Source organism: Notothenia coriiceps, unplaced genomic scaffold (assembly GCF_000735185.1).
Source record: "Notothenia coriiceps isolate Sejong01 unplaced genomic scaffold, NC01 NC01_scaffold00012607, whole genome shotgun sequence".
In the NCBI taxonomy this organism is placed as follows: Eukaryota; Metazoa; Chordata; class Actinopteri; order Perciformes; family Nototheniidae; genus Notothenia; species Notothenia coriiceps.
The window spans coordinates 23,758-45,917 of NW_011345308.1; the positions used below are offsets into that span (position 1 = coordinate 23,758).

The window sequence follows — 22,160 nt, forward strand, 5'->3', positions numbered from 1 at the left end:
ATAACGGGAAAAAACTCATTTAACTGATCTTTTTCATTTTTTTTCTCACACAATGCTAACAGTGAGCCTCTGAATTAGCCCAGAGCGAAAAATGCAAACCTATTACTGCACCGAAAATCACTCCTAGCTCCCTTATTACTTATCCTAGCTGCACATCCAACACATCGTTTATGATCGTAAAGATACAGAATCTAACGGTGCCCACCTACACACTGAAAGATACAAACTCGCGACGTTATCAACAAAAACGTACATCAAAACATGTGGCGCTACGTAGCCCACAACGCTAACATGGCTTACCTTGGTTTTGTCTGGTCAAAACTGGTCTTCAATTGCATTACAATGATAACAACCGATTGATGTAGTTAATCCATAGGTTAATATCCAATGTGGCTGCGTCACTTTGAATGTTCTGATAATCTATAAGCAATAAAACTGCAATTCCGTTTTTAAATAGTAGAGCAGGCCATTCCTACGCTCTGTAGCGAGATTGAATGCGCGAAGACGCCACCTTTTTTTTTAAACATGAGTGTGTGCGGGAGGATTTCCCTTCGATTCTATTGGCTCTAACGGTCAGAAAGAGATGTCACATGTCAAAATCGAAGAAGGGGGGCCAGAGATAAGGAAAATCCACCCAAATGCCCCCAGAAGAGGGTTTTTTTGCTAAATCCGTCTAAAAAGGTCAAATATCACTTGTTTTGCATCAATCTTGATACAGGGTACCTATTATATGTTGTACTTTGGATTCCTAAAGCTTTTAGTCTACTAACCCATCATCCAAGGGTAGTTTTCACTATAAGTACAACATATGTTTTGGACGGATACTATAATTTACAGTTTTTTACCATGTTCAATCTGAATTTTCTTTAAAATAAAAAACATCTATATTGATTCTGACTTTTATAGATTCAACTCACAGGTTTATCATTACTTTGAGAAAAAAGATTATTAATTTAACCCTTGTAGAAGGGAAGATATGGTCATTTGTTCTGGGAATGTCATTTTCGAGCCTGGAACCTGTAAAACAGGCTTGGGGCTTAAGAGGTTTAACAAATCCCTTGAAAACCAACAATGTTGTAGTCCGTCTCTCAACATCCTTTTGTGGTGCTCAGTAGGCTTTTTAAAATATCCACCCTACATTTGAAGTATTCAGCAATACCCTGCTGTTTATTCTGGCATCATGTTAAACGACTAAAGGTTGAGGACATTCAGGAAAAAAAACACCCATTTACCGGGCAATAAAGAGTTCATCAGAAATAATCAAAGTAACGTCCACATATTATAATATAAGTTTCCTGGGCGCTGTAGTTTTTAGAAAATATGACTCAAACAAAAGTGCCCACAATCATTTTAATGAGGCAATCTAACCTAGTGCAACGTTGTGACACTATGTCATGGTTTGCCTGGAAAACGCTTATTAAAATAAATTATGTGGCAATCCCCTGAGATTTCATGTAGCGCCATAATAATGTCACATTTATTTTTTTTATGATACTTTACGACAGAATACCCAGAAAACGAATGCCATCAGCCTAGTTTTGATTTGTGTTCAGTGCTAATTAACAGATGTAAACATATCAATACAAAATATGAAAAGGAAACACCCATCACAGAATCCGATGAGTGCTGGGTCAAATAAAGTGAGTAATAGCAATACACATATATCCGCACACCCTAAAGCTCCCATCTGAATGATTTTAATGCTGCTGTGAAACAAACAAGCTCTTCCACAACATTAAATGAAACACCTATTTACCAGCATGTGTGCACTGTGAGATTAAGCGTGTTAGCTTGTGAACATTTAGCTTAAAGCACTGCTGCTAGCTACTCATATATCGGTTAAAAAAGCAAAGTGAAAGCTAGTGGGACGACTCTAGCCCTGCTACTCACTGATTCAGATTGGAATGGAGGGTCATCTTCGCTGCCTACTGTCAGCTATGAAGAGATATCAGTCACATTAGTCGCTGTGTCTCTCCAGCAGAGTCTTTTTATACTTTCCTGAAGAGTGTGATTAGTATTCTCTGTGCATGAAGAGCTTGTGGTGGCCACCGAGTGCCAGACTTTTCTCTCACCCCTCTTTATGTCTCTTTTACTCTGTATTATTTCCTCTGTCTCTTTTCTCTCTCCTCTTCCCTCTCCTTCTCTGCCTTTCCTCACACTCCCACCTTTTTCATAGTCGGAGAGAAAAGAAAGAATAACAGGAGTCATGCCCTATCACTATCAACCCATCACTGAGCTGGATTCAGTCTTTGCCTTTAATCTGCGGGTCACTAATGGCTTCGATGAGCTCAAGAGCTTCAGTTTTTAATATTTTGCTCTGGAGGCTGAAGGGCGGCGGTGGCTCAAGAAGTAGGGTTGGCCGTACACCTGTCGTAAAATCTGCAGTTCCATCTGGTAATGGATCATAAAACCCCACACATGGAACCTATTTCTGTCTGATAATGTTTACTTGTTGAGATCCATCCCTTATTTAACATCATATTCTGAAAGCTATATCCCTGCCATCAATGTGTTGTTTTGCATCAGCCATGTGCTCTAATAGAGATGCACTTTCTTTGTTTTTTTACCTGGCAAGAGTGAACAAATGCTAATGTCAATTAGGGTTGCAAAGGGGCGGAACATTTTTCCGGAAATTTTCCAGAAAGTTTCCGTGGGAAGTTAAACTGGGGAATTTTGGAAATATTCGATGCAAGATTAAACAAAAACATGACGTTTCAACAGATTTTTTATTTGTTTTAAGTAGAACAGAACAAGTTTTAATTATTTTACTGAACAATTATTTGTTTCATTGAAGAACGAAAACATGAATGTTGAGTTAAATATTACTCATCTGTGCATGTGATGGAGGAATGCACAGTGCCTGTAGGGGGTGTGGTCTCAATAGCCATGCAGTTAGCAGTGTGCTATGGCATGAATATTCAAGTGTACTTGAATGGCATCTGTTTGTTTTGCTAAAATATACTTTCCCCAACAATATTTAAGTTCCCTATGAAGAGCCAACCTTCAATTTTGAAAATTCCCAGTTATTCCCATAAATTCCCGTTTATTCCCAAGGAAAGTTTCCATCTTTGAAAATTCCCGGAATTTTGCAACCCTATTGTCAATACTCTTTCTGAAAACACTATTTATAAAACAATATGAGCAGTGCCTGTTTACTAGAGATTGTGTGTTGTTCATCATAACTACAGCCGCTCCCACTTACAGCATAAAGGGTCATCCGTCATTTCTCTCAAGATACTCTGCTTAATGTTGTTAAGGTGCACAAGATCCAGGTCCACTGTCACGGTTTGAAAAGGTTAATTCACTTAGGAAAACATCTGGCATCATCAATGGGTAACATCCAACTGAATCACAACATTTTACAGCCAAACTCAATGTGCCGTAATGACGTGAAATTGCAATCTCCGAAGAGAAAGCCAGGAAAACAATTTCAAACATGAAGGGTTCACTTGTTTATTACATTTATTTTATGAATAATGATTCACATCATAGATATATTTTCCACTGATACTGAAAGTGATGCTTATACAACTCCTAGGATTAAAATGAATGTGTCATTTTCATTATAGATAATGGAAAAATAAATGTAACATCAATTACCCACTTCAGGCGTCATTTACCATCAGACTGGCTCCTGTGTGCCAGGAAAAGTAGATCTCTTGTAAAATTCCTTTACTTAGCAATCCACAACAGAGAGCTGAGGATGGGTCGCTCCATTGTCTTTCTTCCTCAGTCCGATATAAGTTATTCATGTGGTCAGACAGACTCATTCTCTCACTGCCTCTACCTTTCACTTGTGGCTTTGTGGGTTTTCCCGTTGCACCATGACCTTTAGTTAATGCCATCTCTTCTCTTTCTTCCACACAAAATGCAGGTCTGTAACATCAGCCAGATCCAAATGTCTGACTTTATGAAATATCAATACAATCTTGTGTCACAGGCTTCTCCAATAGAGCAACACAAAACACAGATAAACAGAAAAAATATATTGCAAGTAAATAGTAATACAAAAAGAAAAATAGTTTTAAGTGAAATAGTGCAATAAGAGTCTATATGCAAGTTATTGAAATAGGATATAGGTAAATAGATAAATGATTTTAAAATAATTGTTAAGTAGCAGCCAGAGGAATATTAGAGATGTTGTTTCAACTTTTCAGGTGTTTAACAGATTTAGCTTCAACAGTTCAGGTGTTTAACAGTCTTATTTCCTGTGGGATGAAACTGAACCTGAACGTATGACTAAATAAAGAACCTTGAACCTTGACCCTTTTTTCTTTGGCAATGTGAAGTGAACTTGATTCATACAGTCATAAATGTAATTTTGTTGTGTATCTGTGTTGAGAAATACTTGTGTAAATGAGGTACAAAGTAACTTAATATGTATATACTTATTTCGACCTTATATCTTTGCATTCCAGGACTTTCAGGCCTGACTTCGTCTTGGTGCGCCAGCACGCCTTCAGCATGGCCCAGAACGAGGATTTTAGAAACCTGATCATTGGTCTGCAGTATGCGGGCATCCCCTCGGTCAACTCTCTGGATTCCATCTACAACCTCTGTGACAAACCTTGGGCTGTAAGCTATTTCAGCAAAACTAGTTTACACCTGCAAGAACCTACAAAAAAGTTGTATTAGCTATACTTTGCATTGAATAGATGTTTCAATATGTTTTAATGGAGCTTGTAGCTGTCAGTTTACATTTTTGTTAGGGTGACTCGTGTCTTTTTCTTGGTTTCAAGCAACAATTCTAACGATCTAAATGATTACTTTAAGAAAAATGTCTCTGTTCTATGATTTAAATCACAGTTAACTCTCTCCCTCTATTTCTCTCTTTCCTCCTCTCCACCAGTTCTCCCAGCTGACCAATAACCAGAAGAAGCTGGGTTCAGATAAGATCCCTCTCATTGATCAGACTTTCTACCCCAACTACAAAGACATGGTAAGATTTATATTGCATAATGTCAGAAACCTTCAGCAAGTTCTCATCAATGTACAGAATGTGTTGAGCCATAAAGTTTCAAAGTATCGTGTTTTTAGTTAACTATTTGTCTCAGGGCAGTGAGATGTTCTCTGAAAGCAGAAAGTCATGTTGTCTGTAGATTTTGTTGGTATATCTCTGGTAAAAAAAATATTGAATCACTTCCAAACTTGCCATTTACCCTTTTTGAGGTATAAATAACAACACTTACTTCAGATAAGTGTTGTTATTTTTGTCACAAACATGTGTTGAGGTAACTGAAAGATTACCTTATAAGACATATATAAACTGTAGTATGTAACTGTGTAACTCATGAGATAAGTGCCCTTGCTGATTCTCTTTATGCATTTTACTTGCTATATTCACTAAAATGCCTTTAAAGTATAATATACAGTAGAGGTGAAGTATGAGTATTATTTTGAGTGCTTTTTCATTACTACTCTGTTGGAGATATTCTGAAACAGCAGCAACCCTTTGAAAAGCTCGAAAAGTCCTGTCATCTCTAAGTACTGTAAATGATCATGTTTGGTAACATTTGGTTTGTGATGAGCAGAAAGAAAGAGTCAGTGTCACACTATTACATTGAGACATTTTATATACAATATTTTTTGGTACATGGAAATAGAAAACTCTATAGACAGAAACAGAGACATAAATACAAACCCAAACCATTTTTTTCAGTATAAAACAAACGTGAAATAGTTTGATAGCGCTTCACTAAAGCTATACAGTTATTATGCATAATTATCATGTCATGTCATAAAAGCCTTAATTTAATTATTGAGCTATTTCCAAATAGTTTGATTTCACTGCACTATATTTTGCAGGTTACATTTAAGTATGTTATTGTTGAATGTGGGGCTTGCATGACTTTTGAATAGCGGCTCATGCATGACTAAGTAAGCAGTAATGCATTTCAATCTGTATCACTTTAGTGAAGTAATCCAGTAACAAGACAGGGGTCAATTCAGATTTGGGCATTTTAATAAATGTTGACACATCATATCAAATAATGCCTATTAAACCACTAATTATAGCTTATTCATATAAGTTAATTCTCTTTTTTGTTGGTTAATCTTTATCTTTTCTTGGACTGGAGAATCCACTTCCTGTTTATAAGTAGTTCAAAGACATTGAATTGAACCGTGTCCTGTTACCTCTTTTCCTCTAAGGAGCGGGGGCTTGGCCTCTACAGGTGGCAGTGCTGCTGTTAAATTGCTGGATTAGATTTTTTTGGCAAAGGAAATAGTACAACCAAGGAAACTAAACACACAAAACCTCAAGATAACAACTTATACGCTATAAGACAAGAACGGGTTAGCCTTTCAAATGTTATTTCTTACTCAAGTACAATATTTACATTCTCAGCCGTTTGAGATTATAAACTGCGATGATTTAGATGTGAAAATAATTATAGTCACATATAATGTGTCAAATCTTATCAAATTACTATTAATTGGAGAATGCCTGGTGTTGCTTTGCTTTATATACGTATATACTGTACAGTGCTTTTTCATATGCAAGGGACAATTTTTCGATAATATATAAAGGAGAAATTCAACATCAGAATGTGTGGGATGTGTGGCAGTCAGCCTGCCAACAATTGGTAATGTTTGATTACAGCGTGTGAAGTAAACTTTGCAGGATTGTGGCAGAAGTTGGCAGATTATTTCTGTTATTTTCCTCCTATTGTTTTACAGTAAATGTCCAACTTCCTCATACTTTCAGTAAATGCAAGCCTTTTGAAATGTATACATCAACAAAAATGAAGTCGTTAGTGTTTGCCAAGATGATTAATTTACCTTCAGGCCATCAGAAATAAAGGAAAGATTCACTATGGTGTGAATCATTTACAGTAGATGCTCTGCTGCTGATCTTATTTTGTGGAAAATTGAAGGTGGCGTGGAATGTGAGAGAAAATGACAGAGGAATTTCTAAAAGCCCATGCCGTTTACAACAATTTTCCTGAACTCTGCTAAACTCCCTTATATGAAAAAAGAATTCAGCCACATTTTTTAAAAACAAAATAATTTGCTACTTTGCATGTCAAATTTGAGCTACATAAGCAAAAGCAGGAAATGTTTCTCAGGACTTTGCAGGAGTTAAATGGAGTATACTGAACGTCAGAACTACAGGTCAAGGGTCAGCCAGGTCCAGGAAGTCTTTCTCGGGTGGGGGTCCACCCCGGTACCAGCTACAGGTCGTGTCAGAGCGACGGATACACGCATACTGCCGAGCCTGCTCTCCATTTAGGCTGTTATCCAGCAGCCAGTCCGTCCACAAGCACTCGTTTTCTCCTGTTGACGCACACGGCACTGTGTAGCAGGTGTTGATCTGTGGATACAATGTTTGAGTAGCCTCATTATTTGTTGCTAAAGTCTGCTTCGCATGTGTTAAGAACGAGAGTTTTGTTGGGTTACATTTGAAAGAATGTTTCTCTATCGACACATGAAGCTATGAATGAGTGTTGATTGTGAAAAGAAAAAACGCTTTAAAGTCTTTCGTACTCAAATAGAGAAAAAGTTTGAGTGAGGGATGAGAAAAACAACTGTTTTGCAGTTTGTTTCTGGAGGTTACTCGAGGGCAGATTTATGACTGGGTCAAAGATAAATAGGAATGAATAGAGAACAAACAGTCCTTACTCACTCTGCATTCACAGCCCATCTGGTATCTGTAGTTGAGATTCTTCTTCTGTGACACGGATAAGTTGTCCCAAGACTCTACGAGGTCGCACTGACCAATGGAAATTCTCCCATCACTCCACATACTTCCTGTTTTGGGACATCACAACACTTCTATTGAAAATGTCATCCTGCATTCAGTAGTTGTCTGGCTGTGTATATATATATATATATATATTTAACAGCCTATAGGACTATTATATAGGATTAAGCAAAGCTGTTATCTGTTCGCAGTTTATATAATTCAGGTTGCGTAATATAGTGAAGCTGTGACATTTTTAGAATTATTTTTCTTAGTTACATTAGAAAACTTAAAAAGAGGGAAATCAGCTAATTTGGTTCTTGTTGTTTTGTACAAACTTGATAAATTAGAAGGAGTGTAAGATGTTCGCTCTAAATGGGATATTTTCTCCTTTTTCCAGTATTTATGCTAAGCTCAGGCGTGTCTGTGAGATGATTAAAAGTCTTCTGATTCTAACTGAATGCAGTCTGCAGCATGTACCATGCACACATGGAAGTCATATTGATCTTCTAACCTAACTCTTAGAAGAGTAGAGAAAAAAATAGACATGTATTTCCCAAAAGGTTAAACTTTCTGTGGCCTTTTCCTACTAAAAGTGTGATATATAGATTGACCATTGCGTACTGTACCTGAAAGCAAATAGCCTGCTTTATTGTTGGAGTCCAGTTTGACTCCACACAGAGAGGAGAAGACTGGGGTGTACACGTACTGAATGTCCTTGGCCTTGTTGAAACCCTTAAACATCTGTACACAGAGAAACACAGGGAGAGATTGGAGAGGAAATAAGGGGGTACAAAGCTGGACTAATACAATTTAAATACACTATATATGTGCCAACAATGCAAGCAGCAGCAATAATAATAATAGGACAATGTATATGTGTCTCCAAAAAGAGACCTTGTTGGATTCAGGGTGGGAACCTTTACATGATTTGATTTGATAAGCTTGAGAGAAGAATATTTTCTTTAACATTGAGTGAAATTAATGTTGTAATGTTATCAAAAGTTGAACTCTTTAACTGTATATGTTGGTGTCTTGAGGGTTGTTCCCCTCGTGTGAATATAGTTCAAAATAGAAATAAAACAGGCTTTCTTTCATTTGAAGCAGACACTAATGGCCAGTATTCGGTCAAATGGAGATGGACCATTTTGTTTCTGGTGTGAATAAATGTTTTGATCAATGGACCAATTAGAATTTGTTTTCCTTTCCTGAAAGCGTAGCCAATGCCCACATAATTATAGAGCTATACACCCATCAGCATAAACGGCAGCAATTATGCTTGCATGCTGCAGCTGTTAGTACTGTACAGAGATCTCACCTTGATCATTTTGATTTCATACTGGATCATCTTCATGTAAGGTGAGGAGCTGTTGCTAGGCGACACAATCTTCTCTCCGGAGATCTTTGCTCTTATCACTGACGGGAGAAGTAAAAAAGAAACAGCAATAAAAGAGTATTGAGATTAAGTGAAATGCCATAGGCAAGATAAGATGGTGATTTACATGCAATAAGTATTCATGTTTACCATTAATGGGTTACATTTTTCTCCTTCACTCTAGATTATCGATGGATAAATGTGTTATTTTCTTTCTTTATTCCCCTTCTCCTTCCTCCTTTATCATTTTGCTTGTCACTCGTCTTTCTCCCCACACAGACAGTGCAGCGATCCCTCTCAGTAGTGATACAGGATGTGTCCCTTCTCTCCTCTGGGAGGGAAATCAAAACCCACATGGAATAACAAGTAGCTCTCTGCTTGCACACTCCCATTAACTGACTCCACACACACACATTTATGAATACAGTATTTAACAAATGCATACTAACACAAGCCAAACCGTGTCTGGCACAGAAGTGATTTCATATTATTTTATTCTGTACTTAAATGTAGTAAAAGGATAAAGTAGCAGGGTAATTGGTCTGTGGTTCCTCAACAGGACATTTGAAGCCGTATCATTTTACAACCTCTCATTAAAGACAAAACCCTCATTACACTGAAGGTATTATTAATGTTGGATGTTTCAGTCCCACAAACCACAACATGCAGTTAACACTGCGCCAAATACAACAGTGTTATCCCAGACATACAGAACTGCTTTTTTCTCCTTCCATCAAACCCATTAATCTGCACTTTTTGACATCTGCATGAGTCATTATGTTAACTGCCAAATTCATTTCACTGTCAAACATTTCCTTAAAACTCACAACACTGTTGTAGGTCAATCAATCACTCAAACATAATGAAGTGTACTATCAGGCCAATAGCTTTTTCAGGTTATTGAAAAGTCCTACAGAGTGACTTTGAACATGGCAGACAGCTCCATTAGCTTGTATCTCACATTAACAGAAAAGCATTGGCACAGCAAAAGAAAAGGCATAGAGTTGTATCATTACTCATCATTAGCCTAAAGGGAGAGTTAGGATTGTTTGAATGAAGTACTTATCCATTTTCAGCGAATAACCTACAGTAGATTGCGGTCTGTACGCCCTGAAGAAGCAGACAGGAGTTATTTAACATAATGAAATCTATTACTTTTGTGTCATGAACCGATTTTATTCGAAATCATGAACCCATTTTCAAAAATTACTATAATTTTCAAGTCAAAATGCGTCTCAAATAACCCTGTGCATTATGCGCCGTGTAAGAAGGTAAAGCTAGACAGACTTAGCTTCAATAATAAATTGGTGGTGGGGCTTAGCAAAGACGATTGATTATGCTGTTGTATAGGCAACTAAGATGTAATTCACTCAAATATCCTTATTGTTTGACCTAGTTAGCAATGCAAATCTTACAGTAGGTTGACTGTCATGGCCTTTGATTATACAGTATTCTGTAGTATATATCTAACTGTTTACTTTTCTTGGCAAAAGAATAAATGTGGTCCCCTCTAGATGCACCTGAGTGAGATAAAAACAGAGAAGAAAGAAACAGAAGTGGAGGAACAGACCTTGGTAAAACCAGGAACAAAAGAGTAAAAGCTACAGTATAAGAGAGGGAGAGAGAAAGTGACCCTAACCCTCAAACTTTCTCACAGCTACCCAAACCATCCCCTTGTTTGAGCTTTCCGCCTCATCACATAACTACACCCTGGAGCTCAGTGCGTTCTTGGAAATTGGTTCAGGAGAAGAATATTCTTTTCCTAGGCAAACACCCAGGAAGTTAGGAAAGCAGGAAGACAAACAAACAGACTGACTGCAAGTTAATTGGAACTTGTATGAAGTGCAATAGTTTATTCATAGTGCACTGCGTCAACTGGTCCAATGACGGGTCCCTTTTGGAAAATATCAGAAAGCACACAAAGCTAGCTTATATAGGGTAGAGTATGTCAGAAAACATGTGGCCTGCATCCAACTGTAGATTAATACAGATTGATTGATTGATTGATTGATTGATTGATTGATTGATTGATTGATTGATTGATTGATTGATTGATTGATGCTGATAAGTTGCTCCAAGTAAAGTATAAAGCATCTTGAGCTTCTACAAAAAATAACTTATATAATCAGGACACACAAGCCTGTAAACTCACCTTTGTACAAGCAGCTGTGACCTAAAAACCTCAAGCAAAAGTTAAAGACTCACTTTAATAAAATGCTTATTACATTGCAATGTTGTGGATACATGTTCAGTAATAATTGTGCTGTTTAGCCATAGAGTATTGTACTTCAGTAGAATTGAGATGTGCTTGTCCTTTTCTACCATACTTTATTTGAGTGAAATTACATTTTGACTTCAGTGCATGTCTTTTTAAACAAAAGATTGTAGTATACCATGCAGGACAAGGTTTTACATGCAAAGCATATGCCCAACAATTTGTTGTTTAGGCATTAAATATAACTAAATTAATAAGTTGTAGCACTATAGCAGTTTGATTCCACAATAAGAGATAAGAATAAAGATCTGTTTGTTATTAAACAATTGAAAACTGACATGTGGTCTCTGATAGACCTCAAACATATATTCAATATTATCTTGCTTGCCGATAACTAAAACGTATACAATGTATCTGTGATCAGCCAAAGCTTCAAGTATACTCTGTAAGAACACTTGTTTGATGGTCAAAAAGCCACACACATACACACACACACACACACACACACACACTCACACTCACACTCACACTCACACTCACACTCACACTCACACTCACACACACCCACACACACACACACACCTTTTCAACATCCAATCAGTGGGCGCTGTGTCCAACCTTTCTATAACTTCTCAAAACCGATAATCAAACTCTCCGACTTTATACCGTGTTTGGCCAGCTGTTCGGAGGAGAAAAAAGTAAGCTAGCTTCGATCCACATCATCATATAACATACAAACTAGTTCTGTTCAACAAACCCAGATACCAAAAGGATTGCTCTACTTGTATCAACTTGAAGTTTGAGTGTCTGTTAGTCATATTCAAAACAAACAGCAAGTATTGTTTTATAGGCATCTGACAAGTATCCTTTTGAACCCTTAAACATCAGCACACCCTCCTCAACTATTACACTCCTGAATAAGCCTGTCATGCTCACAGGAAAAATAACCACTTAACCAATGATGATAATCATATTATTGCCCTTCTTTGTTCATTTCAGCTCTTTGATCTGCACTTTGGCAACTGTAAAGTAGATGAAATGCTTTGGAGAAGTATCTGCCCCATAAAAATGTTCCCATCTGAGCAGAATAATGACTCTTAATAATGGTTATAATCCACAACGGCATAACTGCGCTCTAAGGATCAAATAGTTAGCACTGTGAGCATTGGCGTTATATCAGTGCAAAATGGATGGGCACAGAAGTTTCTATTGCCAATAATCCAAGAATAGCAAAGTGATATTCACTATAGCAGATCATTGGTTTTAGTTGGATCGCCATCCAGGGATAATCTTTTCTGTATTATGACATTTATTGTAGATTTTATAAGTATTGAATGAAAAGCCAAACTAAATTATTTCCATGGTTCTTGGGTCTTTCTTAAATGATTCTCTTGGCCCAGATTCTCCAAAATGTTTACTCCCCATGTAGACATATTTGAACTGCGCAGGCTAGGTTACCCACTCACTTCAGTTGCTGCAGCTGTTTGATTACCATGAACAGGCCAGGCCCCCTGCTGAGGAAAAGTGGCTGTGCATCTTCCTCACAGCTACATAACCAAAGAGAAATATTGCAAACCATGAGAACTGATGTAGTAAGTAACTTCCCCCCTTCCTGATGAATCGGCACCCTTGTCATGCTCACAAAGCTGGACTGTCAGCGGGCTTTCACACTGATATTGTTAGTATGCAGACCATTAGACCAAGCCTATAGACATGGAAATGAAGTGGGGAGAGTGAGGGAAAGAAAGAGAGAGAGATGGAGTAGGCTGTGTTGGCATGGCTTGGCCTCTGTCCAACACACACACACTCACACTCATGCACACAATCTCAAATACACAAACACAGCCAGGGAATCGTCTAAGGTTTGTCCAGATGGGATATTACTCAGATGTACAGCTTTATTCAAAGGGCTCATCGACTCTCACAACACTGTCAGGTCAACTAAAGGCCACCACCAGCTTCAAAAACAACCAGGACAGTGTAGCAACCGATGCCAAGAGATGAAACGTTTTCTAAGACACAATTAGTGTGAGTGAGGGATTTTCCTTATTTGTTATTCATGGGTCCAACGATTTGTATCCTACCTGAAAAGAGCCCGGACTCTTGTATCCATTCAGAGATAAACTTTTACATTCAAACTTAACAAAGACCCGTCCCCAAGCATAACCAAAGAAAATGGTATCAAAGTAGAATAAAAAACAATTTGACTATTTGTCCTGTCACACAGTTTACAATGATAACATTGGAAGAAACAGTGCCTCTAATGATAGTAAGTAATATATTAAGTACATGTAATTGTCGGTTGGTAGCTAAATAATAATCATTAGCTTCAAGGATTGGTTGGAAGTTCTGTGTTTGACTGGCTTGGTCAGAAACACGATTTCTGAAAACATACAACAGACTTGATTTCATGCTAAAGAACATGCCCTGTTTTTATACTGTAGTAGTCTAGTATTACAGGCAGTAATTAATGATGGGGGAATTTAACTTCAAACTGATATTTGTTATTGACATGCCCCTATGGATGCTTACAGCAAGACGAACACAAAATTGGTTATAATGGGTTTTAGATTTTCACTTACAATTGTTGTATCTTTTATTTTGTTTGTAAGAGTAATAACTGTTTACATGCTAACATTGCATTACACTCTGATAGCAACGTATTATGCGACTCCCACGCAGGGTCTAAATACTAGACAGTAGATGTCTTAGTCTTGAAGGAAGCTTTTCTAACCTTTAATCCCACAAAAGAATGTAGTCGTTTGCTGTGGAAGTATTACCAGCAATGAAATCAACTTAAGATGGTACTGTTTGCAGCTTACTTCCAGCATGAATTGCTTCTGTGTCTTGTTAAATAGTTTTGAGGTTCTTATGTTGCCAAAAAGAATGATAGAAGAAAATACCAGAAGAAGGATATAACAACTAGAGAGTGCTTTACAAGCATAGTTGCAGAAGTCTAAGTTGAGGCCTGGTTTAGGTGTAGTCTGACTCATAAGAGAAACACTGTGTGTAAAACTCTGGCCTAATAACACTGCCCCATACTCTCATTGTGTTCTCATAACCCAGATCTAATTTGGCGTTATGGTGGTTCTGAAAACAGGTCTCAGCCTCCATTTCAGACTGATTATTTTTATGAGACACATCTTCCGAGTACTTTGAAGGAACTGACCTATTTATACACAGAGGAACAAACAAACCAATTAGAAAAACAAGACAAAAATGCCACTAAAGCTATTTCTTCATCTACTTTCTCTTTTTGTCTGTCTCTCTTCTCTGCTGGAGTGTAACCTTTGACAGAAGCACATACTCCAGCTTTCCACAGTCGGGAGCCAAGTACTCAAAGTCAGAGCAGAGTGTTGGTTTTGGACTGAGCTTAGACAAGAAAGAACTGGATGATGGGGGGGGTGTCAGACGAAAGACAGGCAGACAACCCTACAGACAAACAGACAGACAGATAGAAAGTATGCCAGGGGGCCACTAGGCACTGGCTTTTTTTTTAGGGTTTGTTTTTACAGGGTAGAGAACAAGACGACTCAATTATGTAACTACGAAAAACAGATAGCAGGTTGTCCAGAATTCAAAAAAGTTACAATAGCACTAATGGACATTAGTGCTTATTGCCATATAGGAAAAAGAGGGCCGGTCAGAAAAACTAGTATGAATGTGTAATTCTTATGAATATGATATGAAAGTTCACTTATGGACATTAATCCATAATCAGTGCCCTAACAATCCATATATGTTACATTTAGATTTCCTATATAATACTTAAATCACCGATATTTAGATAGTCAAGGTTTTTCTGCAAAACTCATTAACAAATGGAAAAAGCCACAAAAATAAAAACAATAATCAACATTTTTTTGTTTTCACATACAAAAAGCTCAGCCCTAAAGCTTTATAAAGTGTTTTTTTGTTGCAGTACTGTACATATTCTCAGAGGATTTCACTTCTTCCCCTCCCAAACAATCCAATTAAGTTGATAAAAAATCCAAATCAGAGTCCCATTCCTCCAGACTCCAAATTTAAAATCATAGACTGCCTTTTAAATGATTGCCTTCACAGTGAGTTCTCTATCTGTATTAAACACAGCAGCTTTTACTGTATACTCTTAAGTGAACAGAAATTAAATGGGTCTTCAGTTATTAACTCACCAATCTCAGCGCTGCAGAATAGCTGCTGTGGGTGTGCAGGGTGGCAGCTACATCCCTCCACAACCTCCTCCATGCCTGCACCAAGCAAAAGGAGAACCCAGAGGCCCAGACACGCACTCCGCTCCTGGGACAAGGCCATGATGACTGTGCCCGCTCCACCACTCGATGAACGCTGTGCAACCTTTTTCTGATCCTGTTAAGTTCCACGGGAAAAGCAGATCAGGCAGCAACAGGGGAAGGAACAGATAGAAGAGTTGAAGTGGTGGGATTAGCTCTACTGAGCTCAAATGCAGCTGTGGATAAAAAATGTTTTCATAAGTTTAAAAACACCTCTGATTTCAAGCCGGAGAAAATGGCTCGAGTTGAAGAGAAGGCTGCTGCTGCTGCTGCTGCTGCCACTGCTCTCTCTTTCTCTCTGTCTCTCTCCCTCTCTGGAGACAACACACAGAGAAACTTACAATAGTCGGATCCCCTCACACTCTGGTCTTGAATGCTGAGAGGGTCGCACACAGGGAGCCTCTTATGTACTCAACAATTTAGGGACCTCCTCAAACGCAGGGGAAAAAAACGACCATCCTTTGCCTCTTCTTGTAACCCTCTTTTGATGTCCTCCCTCTCCTCCCATTGGCTACCAGAGCTGCATTCAAGCAGTTAGTCATGAAAATTAAGACCAATTAAAGTGTTGTTGGGCAGGTTTTTAAGCATAAACACAAATTAGAAGTGTTCTCTTCAGATGAATCACACGTCAGTGAATTGAGCAATAAATGGAAACGATAATCATAAAACAAATACTGTCTTTAGAGTACAAATATTGCTGTTTGGAGGGAAACTGACGCAATTTCATCTCAACACAGCACTTTAGGACCAATGTTTAAAAGTAGACATCGTATTGCATGTGAGCCCATTTAAAAAGAAACAGCAGTAAAGACAGAAATAATTTTTAAATGATAGTCTGTAGCTAAAACCTTACCAGATGTACAAACATACCAGAGGCAGTGTAATGTTGTATTACATTCTACAACCATTTGAATGTTGCACGGCACTCAATTCTATGTTGAAATGTAATATTTGTTGAAGTAAATCAGTCATCAGGCGGACGTACAATTATCCTAACATAGTGAAACATGTACTTGTTGTTCATTGTTCATCTAACGTCCAGAAACAGCCCTCCAAATGTATGTTAATGCTGCTCAGTGTCAGATGGTTGATATATACTGTATTTATATATAATACGATAATTAATGAATGTAGGTTCAAATCTCTTTTCTGGCACAGTAACTAAGGAGCCATCACCTCCTGGCAGATCTATATAATTTGTTTAACTTATACTTACACAACTCAAAGTATAAACTCTAAATTATTTGTTGAGATTGTCATGTTTTGCAATGCTAGACCCATAAAGACCTACTTATCTTCATGAACCTGTAAACGGATGATATTGTTCTTCACAGCCACTCATTTTTCACAACTGGTTCTTTCCGGTGTGTATGAGGTCGTTCTTGGTATTCATCATTATTCACCCTTTAAATATTCTACTGCTTTTCAGATTGCATCTCCAAGTTTCCCAGTGGTGGTGAAGATAGGACACGCCCACTCTGGAATGGGAAAGGTAATGTTGATTAATTCAATTTCAAATGCTAAAGTTAGTGATATAATGTTACTACATGAATGATTAACCACCTGCTAATATGCTAACATTTATCCAACAGTGATGTCTTGTTTGAATGCAAGACATGTATCAGTAAAATAAGGGAACACCTGCATTTTGCATTATCGGTCGGTCTTTAAAATCCCTTTTTGTTCCAAGAGATAGCTGAATACTCTGAGCAGGATCACATCTGGTTCGTTTGAACTGTGTTATGTTTTCTCCGACAAACACTACCTCTTAATGTCCCCTGTGTTCCTCTTATCTGTTTTTCTTTACTCTTCATTCTTTTATGACTGCAGCATACCTTTTTATTCTCCCTCAGTCCTTGTTTTGTCCTTTCGTTGTGCTGGTATTGATTAACAACTGTGTTAATATTCTCTGGGTGAGGTGTTTATCCTCTTTTCACCACTTCTCATCGATCCACCACACATCGTTCCCCTGGACTTTTCAATCTGATATTGTCCCCCCGCTGTGTAACTGGGCCTTTCTTTATTTCTTTATCCTCCCCCCACATCACTCACAGACCTCTGTTCGACTACAGAGACATTCTCTGTTATCAGGGATTAAGAAAGAGGGTCCTTCCTGATAAATACTGTACAGTGTTGTTTGTATTATTGAATCTCACTTTTAAGACACTGAGACTACATCAGATACCATCACTTATTTCTTCTCCATGCTCCATATTGATCCAAGTATTTTAATTAGGTCTGCATTATTGACGATGTGACATTATGCAAGACACAATCGACACTAGAAATGTAATCTGTTAGGGAATAATTTGCCTAGGTATTCAACCTTTGACACAGTTCATCCTTTTCTCCTCTCACTGTCTCCTTTCCCATGGCATAGGTCTACGGCCTTGGGTATTGCTGCTATCTCTTTTAAGGAGGAGCAGATTGGGCGCATTGTTGTTGTCAGTCTATGACAGAACACAAGCCGCCATGAGGTAGTTTACTGTTCAGGGACGTAGGTTCCCTGGCGCACATTCTTTTCTATGGACGAGAGCTCTAGTTAGATTCAGGGTCCATATTTGTTTAGTCTCACTGATGAAGAATGTTGATTATTACACTCCGAACTAGTTAAAACCTCGAGCTACAGAAAGAGTTCTTCAGAATTGGTTTGGCAACCGCTGTGTCAACTCGTGACACACCACCTGTCTTGTCAACTCTCCGGCTGTAACTCCAAATCAACCATCAGTGTTTGACATCAAAGCTCCAACTCTCCTCGTGTCTTTCTGAGTCCTGACTCTCCATTGCTTCAGAAGTTTCCCCCCCACAATCTACATGTTTTTGTTACTTAGCTAGCGTTTTTATGTTTAATTAACACAAGGACTGGAAGAAGGGGGTATCAGTTATCCTATGTTTGAAGTGAACAGAAGTCTGTTGTCTTTGCCAAAGAAAGATATACGTTTTTCATTTGTGAGCCTTAGAGGGGCTGATTTAGACAGAGCCAAGCTAGCTGTTTAGCCCTCCGCCCCTTCTCTATGCTAAGCTAACTGTAGATCTGTTTAGCTCTAGCTTCATATTTAAGGGGCAGACATAAGAGTGGTATCAACCGTGTTGCCCTTATTACAAAAATGGAAAATGTACAATCTCTGATGGAAAATAAGATCTATCAGAATCAGTATCAGGTTTATTATTATAGTAAAAAATAACAGTATTTACATTGCAAAGTATGGCCTTCCTTTTAATAATTTGTGTTTTTCCTTTTGTTGTCCCCCTGAAGGTCAAAGTGGACAATATGAGTGATTTCCAGGACATTGCCAGTGTGGTGGCCATCACTCAGACCTACTGCACCACGGAGCCATTTATAGATGCCAAATACGACATCAGGGTCCAGAAAATCGGCGCTGACTACAAAGCATACATGTGTGTGTTCTCATCTTTTACTTATAGTTTTCGTTAGCCTATGTGTGTTCTATACCTGAACTTCAACATGTAATTGTGACAGTAATCCAATTGAAACCATTTTGTTCATAAATGTCTCTTAATTTCTTTATCGTAACAGTGAGCAACAGCACCATCAGAAGGCCAAAAAGGATAGTCAATGCTATCACTTGCATCAAGTTTCTAGGGACCCTATAGACACAATTATGATTTTAAATAATGTGTGACATTTTCTCTTGCAATCCTTTTTAAATAGTTTAAGGAATACCAGCGAATTGAGTGCTTAACTGGATAACTTAAATGAATTAGACAGGGTGTGTTTCAGTACCTAGTTGCTCTGTGTAAACCTTTGCATAAACTGTAGTATCTTTACCTGGATGGTGATCAGCCTCATAACCTGCAGCTGTGCCCGTCGCCTGAATCTCTTATTACCTTTTTTCACAATTTGTCTGTAATGATTTAACACACAATTTCCTCTCTTCCTCCAGGCGAACATCCATCTCTGGTAATTGGAAGAGCAACACCGGATCTGCCATGTTGGAACAAGTAGCCATGACTGACAAGTGAGCACCGCTTCCACATTAGTGATGCTCCGGCTGCCTTTGTGTCGCACACTTAACTGTTAGTCACTATGTGCTCTCACACTAGATTCATTGGGCTGAAACCAGTTCACATGGGTAAACACAGATGTTTGGAAATCAGCTTGTGATTGCAGTTGATTGATGCGGCACTGTGATTTTATTTAAATTTAATTTGGCTAAGGACATTTCTATTTTTTACATTGAGCTGCTTTGTTCATACTTACAATTTGGATTGTAGACCTTTGCAAACGGTGTTGTTTTATTCTTACTTTTAACAGCAGTTACAGATAATAATTCAAATAAAAACAATAATAATGCATGCTGGATTACTGGCAAGCCCTTAAAGAGATACTAAATTAAATTCTAAATAACAACAATTGAGTTGTATGATGTTTAGTGTCGTTAAATAGCTAAAAATGGATGCACCGGAAGCTTCCATTGTATCGGAAGCAAGCATGTATCTCACAAAGTCAGAAGCCCCCTACAGAATAAGGTGTTTTCCACTTTCCCTCATTAAAGTTAATCTTGCCATCCATTAAAATACCGTAATGCCACAATGTAAATCCAGAAACCATTATAATCTAAATCTTCTTTAATCTGTGAGAGTTTTAAACAGAGTACAGTTAGACTTTAAACCTTACAAATGTAATCTTAAATGATCTGTAGACAAAGTAAAATATCTGCACATTAGATTGTCCTTTTGGTCAGTATTGATATTTCAGTGTGCTTGTCTTAGTTATTAAGAGTGCAACTGTGATGGACCTCTTTACAGCTGCCAAAGCCAGCAGCAGCAACCTTATGTTATGTTCCACCTTTACTCTGACTTACCTTGCTAAAGTTATACACAAGTCAATATCTCGTGTTAACTAGTGTCCAAGGACCATCATTTTTCAGTACAAGCTAAATGGTGTAAGGAAGGTAACGTTCTTACCTTCACTGCATGTTGTGCTTTATACCTGCAGCTCTTCTTGACCCACTGCCAATTTAGCAAATCAGCATTGTTGTACACACGTTAGTGGTACCCTATGTGTTTTCTTTACCATTTGTTGTTAACAGACTACTCCTTGTAGAACTAATCCAGTTTTGCTTGATGACAGGTATAAACTGTGGGTTGATGCCTGCTCAGAGATCTTCGGAGGGCTGGATATTTGTGCCGTCAAAGCCATCTGTGGCAAGGATGGTAATGACTACATTACTGAGGTAAGAAAAAACACTCCAAGAAGGGAGGGAGAGAACTCTTATTTGACTGCTGCCTTATTATCACTGTATTTACCTCCATCTTTCATTAACAAACCTTTTGACATCAGCCTGTTGTAGTTGTGTTCCATAAGAAGGCAAATATGGTCTTTAAATCTTAAATTAAGCATGTCTAGCCTAATTTACACTAGTGGGGCCTTAGCTTGTCTGGCTGGAATTATTATTATATTATTAATATTATAGTTATTAGTTTCATAACTAACATCTGGTGTTAGTTTAAGTTTAAGGTTACCTGTATCTGTTATCTATTGCCCACCTCTCTTGGTCTCCTGCCCCTATTGTCTTTCACTTTTTTCTAACTTCTCAGGGGATAAGCTTTTACTCACCTTGATTTGGTCTTTGGCAGCAAAAAGCACTGTGATAACTGGTAGAGTTCAATCTGAAAAGCAGGTCATGGGGTTAAAGCCATGCTCATTGCCCAAGGTTGTAACATGGGGCTAGTGTGCAGCGATGACTGAGACAAGGTTAAGGTTCAGATACAAGCTCAGAAAAAGAAACTGGATCAGACTCTGGCAGATATTCAGAAGTTCAGACTCAGATTGAGAGAGAGCCTCGAAGAAGAGTTTAGACTCGGACAGAGAGAAACGCAACTTTAAGCAGAGTTGGGTTTAGGCCCAAAGTGACACACAGGCTAGGACAGAGCAAGATCGAGCCCAAAAGAAGAAACAAGAAGAAACAGAGACTCTGATAAAGGAACAGAGTTTCAGGAGTGCTGGGTAGTCCAGGCACCTGAGTTATGGGCAGTAAAGTAACTAGAGAATAAATCCCAGGAACCAGCCAAGATATACTCACACCCAAGAGCATTCAAGTTGATTTAAATCAAAAGTAAGTATAGCTTACAAATGATCCTTCCCAGGCGCTTCACCTCGGCTCCTGGGAACAAGACTGCAGATGCTAAAAGGCATTGTTGACTTTCAGGAAAATGGCACAGGAATACAAGGCCATGATGCAGGTAGAAGGCTAGCCAACAAGGAATTAAGCAGTGAGCTGGTCAAAAAGGAAGCTCTGGAAATAACAGGAATGAAAAAACACTGAAGAAAAAAACCGCCTGAGGACCTGAGGGACTCATTTGGCCACAGGATTGAGCTGATTAGAGGCCAAGATTTCGGCCAGCTTAAGGAACAACTGAACAAGCCAAAAGATGGAGAGCTGCTTCTCTCTTGATGCATTTTGGCAGTAACCGCAGAGCCACTCAATGGTGTGGGTCATCTCAGCCCACTTGGAAAAAGTTGGGGCAGTTTTTGCCAAATTTCATGCAGCTGGCACGGAGTGGCTGGACCAAAATATAAACAGTGATACGGCACATATGGTTAGCGTGGCAATGGAGGAACATTTTAGCTTAACTTATGATTATGAAGTAAAT

At 38.3% G+C, this 22,160-nt stretch overlaps 2 protein-coding genes across 3 annotated transcripts in view; one reads left to right on the forward strand and one right to left on the reverse strand.

Annotated features, from left to right (window-relative positions):
* Positions 1-22,160, forward strand: part of LOC104947478 (synapsin-2) — a 54,611-nt gene that overhangs the window by 23,688 nt on the left and 8,763 nt on the right. Inside the window, exons 4-9 of the mRNA XM_010773498.1 lie at positions 4,419-4,575; positions 4,850-4,939; positions 16,972-17,034; positions 18,799-18,941; positions 19,448-19,522; positions 20,638-20,740. Of these exons, the coding sequence (XP_010771800.1) occupies positions 4,419-4,575; positions 4,850-4,939; positions 16,972-17,034; positions 18,799-18,941; positions 19,448-19,522; positions 20,638-20,740 (631 nt within the window). The remainder of the gene's footprint in view (positions 1-4,418; positions 4,576-4,849; positions 4,940-16,971; positions 17,035-18,798; positions 18,942-19,447; positions 19,523-20,637; positions 20,741-22,160) is intronic.
* On the reverse strand, positions 5,556-15,970 carry LOC104947474 (metalloproteinase inhibitor 4). 2 transcript variants are annotated; one of them, XM_010773487.1, is made up of 6 exons: positions 15,756-15,970; positions 15,426-15,618; positions 9,000-9,097; positions 8,311-8,425; positions 7,625-7,749; positions 5,556-7,312 (listed from the first exon to the last, which is right to left on the reverse strand). In XM_010773487.1, the coding sequence occupies exons 2-6, from the start codon at positions 15,562-15,564 to the stop codon at positions 7,115-7,117; spliced, it is 675 nt and encodes a 224-aa protein (XP_010771789.1). In that variant the 5' UTR covers positions 15,565-15,618; positions 15,756-15,970; the 3' UTR covers positions 5,556-7,114. The 2 variants fall into 2 exon arrangements, with proteins under 2 accessions (XP_010771789.1, XP_010771788.1); XM_010773486.1 differs by having other exon boundaries at positions 15,426-15,970.